The sequence below is a fragment of the Mustela erminea genome, chromosome 9, assembly GCF_009829155.1.
Source record: "Mustela erminea isolate mMusErm1 chromosome 9, mMusErm1.Pri, whole genome shotgun sequence".
Classification (NCBI taxonomy): domain Eukaryota; kingdom Metazoa; phylum Chordata; class Mammalia; order Carnivora; family Mustelidae; genus Mustela; species Mustela erminea.
The window spans coordinates 54,266,134-54,275,419 of record NC_045622.1 but is presented as its reverse complement, the minus strand read 5'-3'; the positions used below and the strand labels follow the sequence as shown (position 1 = coordinate 54,275,419).

The 9,286-nt window shown below is 42.1% G+C and overlaps 1 protein-coding gene across 3 annotated transcripts in view; it reads left to right on the top strand.

Moving 5' to 3' along the window:
* The first annotated feature begins 607 nt into the window (after positions 1–607).
* UVRAG (UV radiation resistance associated) overlaps positions 608–9,286 on the top strand; it is a 298,599-nt gene continuing 289,920 nt past the window's right edge. The window contains exons 1-2 of one of the 3 annotated variants that reach the window (XM_032359470.1): positions 859–945; positions 8,537–8,638. In XM_032359470.1, coding sequence (XP_032215361.1) covers positions 8,636–8,638 — 3 coding nt within the window. In that variant the 5' untranslated portion in view covers positions 859–945; positions 8,537–8,635. Of the gene's footprint in view, positions 946–8,536; positions 8,662–9,286 lie in introns of all 3 variants that reach the window. The other 2 variants (XM_032359468.1, XM_032359467.1) reach the window with 2 other exon arrangements.

Below are 9,286 nucleotides of genomic sequence, written 5' to 3'. Positions count from 1 at the left end.
GGTTGGCATTGGTCGCTGAAGAGCAGGTGGGACTGCCCAACAGGTTTCTAGTCTCGGTGCATGCCTTCTGTCGAAGCACAAAATATTCCTTTTCAATCCCCGCATGTTGCTGGGATCCCCTCAGGAAAAGGCTGCTCAGGAAGCTTGCAACATTAGATCAGCCATCACCACCCAGCTGGCACAAAACGGGTCGCCTCCCTCCGACGGAGGCCGGTTACCATGGCAACTAGGTTCGGGCGGAAGCGGCTCGGAAGACTGACTCTCACTAATCAGGTGACTCTCCTGCCTCCTGCACGTGACAACAGAGCCCAGGCGCGCTTTCTACCTAATCAGACCCCGCCCCTCTGCCCCTTACTGACAACTGACACCCACCTAGAGCAATGGCCTTTGCGGATCGGCCAGGAGACTCCGCCCTATAGTACTGAGAGAACCAATTAGACTGGGAAAAAAAGAAGCAACGCCCCAGGTTTCACCCGGGTTTGACAGACGCGATTTAGGCCATCCCCGGGTCCCTCCGCCCCGAGCCCATTCCGGCCGGCGATGGACAGACCTTTTACCCAATAGTACGTCCCTTGTCTGGCTTTGGGTCCCGCCCCCGTAGCCGCCGAACCAATGAACAAGCCAGGTCTCGGCGGGGTGGTGGGGTTGCACTGCGGTAATATGGCTCTTCCTTAGCCAGCGGCGGTGGCGGCCGGAGGTTTGGTAGAACACTCCTGCCTTTCGGGTGGCGGGTTTCTGGGCTGCAGGGACTCGGCGGGTCGAGGATAGGCGGTGGTGGCGGATGCCGGAGGAACGCGGGCCCCGCCGCTTGGCGGCCCCTGGGTCAAGATGAGCGCCTCGGCGTCGGTCGGGGGCCCGGTCCCCCCGCCGCCCCCGGGCCCGGCCGCTTCGCTGCCACCCGGTTCTGCCGCGCGGGCCCTGCATGTGGAGCTGCCCTCTCAGCAGGTAACCCCGCAGGCTCGCGGCGCTCGGCGGGGCGGGGGGGGGGCGGAGGAGGCCGGGGAGGAGAGCCCGTGGGCGGCGGGGGGGACCCTGTGCCAGCCAGGAGACCCGGAGAAGTGTGCGGGGAGAGCTCGGGGTACTGAGGACCTAAAGCTTGTGAGGGGAGGGAGCCAGCGATGGCCGAAGCTCTGGGAGATCCCCGAGCCCGCAGAGAGATCCCGTTACTGGAGACCGGCTGCAAAGAGACTGGAAGAGTCCCAGTGGAACTCCCTGGGGGCCCCGGCCTGAGTCCGCCTCTCCCCCGCCGGGGGTGGGGGGAGGCTGGGGATTCCCCTGCGCGGACCGTCCTCCTTATCCCTCCGGGTAAGGGACCCGGGGAAGCCCAGGTATCCCCTGAGAGACGCGGAAAGCGCATTTCTTTTCTCAAGCCATTTGCGGAGAATCCAGTTAGTACTCTTTCTTAGGGGAGAACTTGAGGAGTCTATGGTTTATAGTATTTAGTTTTAATCTCCTTGTTATGAAGTACTCCCCTCAGCTTCCCAGGAGAAATCCTTTGGGACTTTGGGGTTTTCGTCCTAATTCTCAGACCCCGCCCCCCCCCGCCCCCGGCCAAGGATCGATTTTGAGCAATTTAGGGGCGGCACTTTCCTACTTCATTCCCTCAAATAACTCTCCGTGAAAGCAGGATTTGATGTATCTATTTGTGTCTTCCCCAATCCCTTAGCGGAGGCTTTGAGGGCTTTTCGGGACCCACATTGTAAGGGGATAATAGAGAACACTGGGGATATGACACAATTCTTTGTATCAACCGTATGTGTGTACGGTACTTCTTCCCTCCACCACTCCCTTGCCCTTGAAGTACCATCACCCTCTTGCATTCCTTAAGGAGAGGACCTAGGAAAAACCATCAGCCACTGAGAGTTTACAGCGTAGTATTTGTGCAAAGTGCTCGACAGCCGGTAGTTTATTTCATCCTGACAACTCTGTGAGATCGCTATTTTTATGATTTCCCATTTTGTGTAGTTCAGCAGACTGAGCCTTAAAGTTGTAAAATCGCCCAGAGCCTTGACAGTTAGTTAGGAAGGACTGTGGCTGGGTTTCGCACTTGTGCCTCTGACCTGTAGTCCATGCCCGTGGTTGGTGTGTTTGACCCTGGAGCAGCTACCTTCATGCAGAATGGAGTACCTTCCTTTATCCTTCGTTCAACTTTATATCCTTGCTTTAGTACTTAGGAAAGGTTTTTCAAGAAGAAAGCAGAGTTTGGGGCAGGGAGTGGGTGGGAAATGGGATGGATGTGAATGTAGTAGAGGGGATAATAAAGCAGAGAGCTGGACCGGGAATGGTAGCTACAGTGGCCAGTGAGCTGAATTGTGTGCAGAAGCAGGCCTTTTTTTATGTGGTAGAAGAGGATGTAAAGATGGGGTTTGCATGTGCCCTAGTTTTGTGGTGCTGTTGGGAAGCTAGTTGTTGGAGAGAATATTAGGAGTTTGAGGGTAGTGAGGTTTGGATTGTATTTATGAGGTCCTGGGAGGGAGTACGAATCTGGTATGGGGGACCAGCCTCTGGAATGAGCATGGATTTTCATGTGTTTGGGGAGGTGGATTATAAGGATGAATACTGAGAGAGGCGATGGTGGGCACTGTTGCAAGCAGCCTGGAGAAATCCTAAGGAGGTGAGGGCCAAGAGGGGTTTAGTTTGGGGGAGTTTGGGGAAAATGGGGGATTAAGAAAGAGAGCATCGTTTGTTTCATAGAATGCATTCTCTAATAACAGTTCACAGTTTAAAATTGGGGGCAGTAATTCAAACTGCCCATGGAATAAATTTAACTGCATTTGTAAGCCTTTGTCAGATTTTTGGATTTGTGCCAAGGGATATATGGTGGCTTAAGTGTTCAACTTATGAGCTCTGAGTATGGTATTTACAGCTTTCTGGGGGTGTCATCCTTCTTGAATTCTTGGAAGGTAGCCTATGTAACTAAAATACTTTTACTTTTGCAATTGACATTCATTTAGCTCTGTGGGTCAAAGTGTTCAGCTTTTTAAGGTATGAATAAATAACATTTAAAAAATAAATTTTTTGTGAAAAAATAAACCTTTTTTGGTGCAAGTGTTAACTGTATAAACTGCACTTGGATTACTTAGTACACAGCACGATGAATTGTCACAGAGTGAACGCAGTTATATAACCATTACCCAAATTAAGAAATACAAAATTATTAGCATTCCAGCAGCCCTCCTTATGTTCTCTCCCATCTCTACCTTTTCCTTTTCTTTCTCTCCAGAGGAACCACAATTCTGATTTCTAACAAGAGATTAGTTTTTGCCTATTCTTGAACCGTGTATAAATGGAATCATGCAAAATACAGCTTTTTGTGTCTGGTTTCCTTTGCTCAGTATTGCTTGTGAGCATCATAGGATGCGTGTGTGTATAAAACTTTTTCTTTTAGCATTAATTCGTTGTCCTTTTTTTTTTTTTCTTGACTATGGCTTTTACGACATTTAAAAGGTTTAAATAAATTGGAAATTCAGTTAATATCATTCTTTTAAATAACCTTTGAGAATTAGGTCATTTTAATAAGATCTATGCTATTTGATAGGGTGTCAGTGTTTCAAAACAAGTAAACCTTCTTTTAGGATTTCTGTTGTAAAGTTGATTATCTCAAAGCACAGATTCAGTGGTTCCTCCAGCCCACTTCTTGGCATTGTCGACATTTTGAGTGGGTGGGTGAGTCTGTGAGATGTTGAGCCACATCCATAGCTTCTACCCACAATATACCAGGAGTACCCGTCCAGTTATGACAATCCAAAATATTTTCAGGTGGTGTCAAATGTCCCTTAGGGGGGCAAAGTTACTCCTGGTTGAGAACCACTGTTCTAAGAAATGTTTTCATTTTAAGCTAGAGAGTATTCCTGCTCTTTTCTACTCATTTATTTCAGTCTTCATTAAATCCCATTGATTCTAGTGGCTATAATGTTTAAAATGTTAAATTATTATATTAGTTCTAAAGCTATTGGAATCTTCTTTCTAACCTGCCTCCAGGGGAAAAGACTTATTTATTCTGCTCAAAGAAAGTTCACAAAACTATGTAGAAGACCTAACTTATTTTTCTCTTATTTTAATCGACTTATCTTTAAGAAATAAAGTTTAGGGAAGCCTCGGTGGCTCAGTCAGTTAAGCATTTGCCTTCCGCTCACGTCATGATCCCAGGATTCTGGGATTAAGTCCCCCTTTGGGCTCCTTGCTCAGCAAGGAGCCTTCTTCTCTCTCGGCCTCTGTTGCTCCCCCTTCTTGTATGTGCTCTCTCTCTCTCTCTCTTAATCTCTCTTTCTCTGACAAATAAATAAAAACTTTAAAAAAAAGATAAAAAATTAAGTTTAGTTAAGGCTGTGTATGAGTAACTGGTCCATGTGAATCTTTGTATGTATGAGTAACTGGTCCATAATTACCAACCTGACTGTGTCAAATGGTACTCCCACTTCATCTTTGGCTCCTATTGCTTCTGTATGATCTTACTTTAACTGTAATTTAAGCATGAACTAGTCACACATTTTGAAGACTGTTTTTGATCTTTAATTTTTGGTTGAGGTTTGTAATTAGTGAATATAAGCTCATCTGATGAATAACTTCCTTCACACCCTTAGATTTAGCAGTTTTGAAATAAAATGTTGTGTATTGTCGTAGAGGCATTTAATATATCCTTAAAAGTTTAATTGAGAGCATTTCTTTCCTCCCCATTTCTTTCCTCCCTCTTCCTCACTTGAGTATGACTTAATTACATTTCTTAGATACTCAGAGCTGGATGCTTTTTCCTGATTGTTTAGTGAGCCTTTCCAGCGGGCTACATATTCCTTTAAGAATTTGATAAAAGCTACAGACACTTTCCTTAGAAAATGCATTTACATACCTAGACAATTTTACATGCGTTTTGGTTCTCTTGAGCCATGTATACATGGAAGACCCCAGATTAAATAGTTCTAAACTGGTTTATTCCCCTCCTTAACAAATTTTTTTTAGTTTTATAATTTATTATTCTTTTAGACAGTGGTCCATGTCAGGGTATATACATCTACCACATTTTGCCTAATAATGATCAGTTACCTTTATTTAACTTTTGGTAGCTTTTGGATTATTTCCAATTTTCTTTGTTACATTGTTGCAGTAAATATCCATGTATGGTTATCTTTCTACATTTGTGCTGATAATTCTGTAGGATGAATTTTGAGCAGTGAAATCACTCACTCAAAGGAGATATATATAAACTTAGATTGATACAGTTTTTCTTTTTTTTAACTTTAGAAGGTACTAGCAGAGTGTTTCCCTAAAAGGACATACCCACTACAGTACTACTACCAAATTATGACAGAATGTCTTTCTCCATATTTTGTCAACTTCGGGCTCAAAAGTTTTCTCAGTATTTTCAAAAATGGTTTTATGTATACAGATGTTATCTGTATATGTTAATATATATAGAATATAATCACATTAGTTATAAATATATGAATATATGTAACCTTCATATGTGTATATATGTATATATTTCTGTTATTTAAATTTGTATTTCTTATTAGTTATATTTTAATAGCTTCATTTATAGTATATAAAACATTATGTTAAGTACATGATCTCATTTGTCCTTACACAAACCTATGAATTTCATCTTTGCATAGCTTTATGTAGCCTTTTAATTTCTTTTGTGAATTGCAGGTTTATTTATATCCTTGGCATTAATTTTTCTGATTGCTTGCTCATGTTTTTCATCGACTTGAGCATTTTCTTGTCCTGTTTTTGTTTTTTGTTCTTTTTTTTTTTTTTTTAAGAAATTTATTTGTTTATTTGACAGAGAGAGAGTGCAGGAGAGCACAGGCAGAAGGAGCGGTAGACAAGAGGGAGAAGAAGGCTCCCTTGTGTGGGGGTTGATGTAGGGCTCCATCCCAAGACCTTGGAATTGTGACCTGAGTAGAAGGCAGCCTCTTAACCAACTGAGCCACCCAAGCACCCCTCTTGTCCTATTTTTGGAACAGGTGGACTGTATTAGTGCTATTAGCCTTTATCTCCCCTGAATTTTTTTTTTAAGATTTTATTTATTTATTTGACAGAGATCACAAGTAGGCAGAGAGGCAGGCAGAGAGAGAGGGGGGAAGCAGGCTTCCCTGAGCAGAGAGCAGAGAGCCCGATGCGGGGCTTGATCCCAGGACCCTGGGATCATGACCTGAGCCACAGGCAGAGGCTGAGCAGAGAGCCCAATGCGGGGCTTGATCCCAGGACTCTGGGATCATGACCTGAGCCACAGGCAGAGGCTTTAACCCAATGAGCTACCCAGATGCCCCGTCCCCTGAAATTTTTTATGTAGACCTTATTTTTCAGAATAGTTTTAGATTTACAGAAAAATTGAGATGAAAAGATAGTACAGAAAACTCCCATATACTCTACACCCATTTCCCCCATTCTTAACGTCTTTCAGTAGTATGATACATTTGTTGTGATTCATGAACCAATATTGACGTATTATTATTAACTGAAGTCCACAGTTTATTCAGATTTCCTTAGTTAAAAAAGTTGGGGTAAAATATACATAACATAAAATTTGCCATTTTAATAATTTTTAAGTGTACAACTCAGAGGCATTAAGTATATTCTCAGTGTTCTATGTGCAGTCATCATCAATATCTATTTCCAGACATTTTCATCATCCCAAACAGATTCTATACCCATTAAACAGTAATTCCCCATTTTCTTCTTCCTCCAGCCCCAGGTAAACTCTGTTCTGCCCTCTGTCCTTAAGAATTTGCTTGTTCTAAGTACTTGATATAAGTGGAGTGATACAATATTCATCCTTTCGTGTATGGCTTATTTTCAGCATAATATTTTCATTGTTTTTCTGTGTTGGAGCATGTATCAGAATTTCATTCCTTATATGGCTAAATAATACTCTATTGTATGTATATGCTGCATTTTTTTTTAAGTAAACTGTATGCCCAGCATTGGGCTCGAACTCAGAACCCCGAGATCAAGAGTCTGTGCTCAACCGACTGAGTCAGCAGGGATCCTTTGTATTTGTATATCCATTTGTCTGATAATGACCTTTTTTCTGTGCCAGGATACCATCCTGAAAGCACATTATATTTGTCCTATCTCCTTAGTCTCTTGGCTGTGACGGTTCTTCAGATTTTCCTTCCTCTTGATGACTGTGGCAGTTTTGAGTACTGGTTAGGTATTTTGTGGGCTGTACGGAATTAGTCTTACGGTTTTTTGTTTTTTTGTTTTTTGTTTTTTTTCTCTATGATTAGACTGGGGTTTCTCTGCTATAAGGTTACTCATTCCCACCCATCCTTCTGTGCTGTCCTCTTTGTTAAGGTAGTCAGTATGCACAGCCCACACTTATGGAGTGGGGATTCCTGTTCCCTCTCCTTGACAGCAGAATATCTACATAAATTATTTGGAATTCTTCTGCATGGGAGGTTTATATCAGTAACCACTTTCTTTTACAGATGAGGAATCTAAGGTCTGGGTAATGTTTTCAAAGTCACACAGTGTCAACACAGGGGCTGCAGTCAAGGTCTTTGATCCTGAGTTGCCGTGGGCAGCCATTCTTTGCAGATTGCTGGAGAGGCAGGAAGTTTTAAGTTTTGTTAAGGTTCAGGACCATCGTGGTTTATGTGGTTTATTTCCCACAGTACGTTGGTACAAGCACTGCTGCTGATGTAGTAGGAGCTGTATATTTTTATTGATTGATACATTATTTACTTATTTTTTAAGGATTTATTTATTTATTTTAGAGAGTGAGTGGGTGTCCTTGTTGAGGGGGTAGGAAGAGGGGAGAGGTAGAGAGAGCATCTCAAGCATTCTCTGAGTGTGGAGCCCAGTGCAGGGCTGGATCTCAACCACCTGAAATCATGACCTGAGCTGAAACCAAGAGCCAGGTGTTCACCTGACTGAGCCACCCAGGCGTGCCTATACTTTTATTTTTCAATTTTATTTCTATATAAAAATTTCCTTTAAGCAACTTGACAGCCTAAAGAGAAGAAGGAAATGGGATTGAAACACATACAAGAAAAAAAATGGTAGCGTAACACCAAAAAGCTTTATAAAGCCTAATTTGGCTGTACATAGTATATATTTTCCTCTTATATGTTTATTAGATACCTTACTTTTGCTAATCTGATTTAATTATCTTTTTATTATATTTTCAAAAAAGTCTGTTTTGTCAGTTAGGCCACTGAAGGCAGAGAGAAAGTTGTGTCTTACTGGGAATGTATGCTTCATGCAGCACGCACTGTGGTATCACATTCATTCCTTCCGCAAATATTTATTGGGCCCCTTACTTGTGACTCAGATTTAAAACATCCAATATGTATAAGATAGAATGATGGTTTTTAGGCTGCTTTCTCTTGTAAACAAAACTGTATGAGGAAGCTTCAGAAACTTGAAAAAAAAAATCAACAGCCTTAAATCATTTTTATGTGACAAAATGCCGTCAGGAATGTAATAATTTTTATTTGTTTGTTTCTTAGTTTTTCCGGTGAAAATGTTTAGTTCTCCTTTGAAAGGAAAAGCTATGTTCTTATTTAGTGTTTACTTTAAAATTTCTCCACAGGGTCACAATTCTTAACTTTGTGGCAGAAAATTCAGAAGTGAAACTGACTGGAAATAGAGCAAGAGCAGAATTGAAACTAATAAGTTGGGCCTGAAGTATATGGTAAAATGAAAAAAAGAAAAAAGGTTTTCATCATTTCCAAATGTGTGCTTTTGATATCTGTGTGTTTTTACCTGTCAGACTTATTACCACTGGGTTGGGGGAAGAGGAGGAATATTTGTCATTTTTGATGTACTTGAATGAGTGCAGCAAGAAACTAGGGGGTATTTTAGATAAACTAAAGACAGGTCTATGTTAAGGGAAGAGTTGAAGCATTTTAGGTTTTATACTTTGTTGTAGTTATATATATATGTTATATATATAATGACATCAGTTATGTCTCAGGAAGAGTTAAATTTTTCTGATGTCTTGAATGATGTAGTAGTTGTGTACTTAGATTATAAGCTAGAGGAACACATGGAGGATGGAAAAGTTGACATTGGAATTTTCAGTGGTATAGGGGCACTTTGGGGTTGATTGAGCATTTGACTCTTGGTTTCAGCTCAGGTCCGGATCTTAGGGTGGTGAGATCAGCCCTGTGTCAGACTCTGCACTCAGGAGAATCCATTTGAGATTCTCTTTCCTTCTCCCTGCCCCTCTGACTTGTGTGCACATGTGCTCTCCCTCTCCATCTCTCTTTTTTAAAAGATTTTATTTGTCAGAGAGGGATGGAGAGAAAGAGAGCACAAGCAGTGGGAGCAGGAGAGGGAG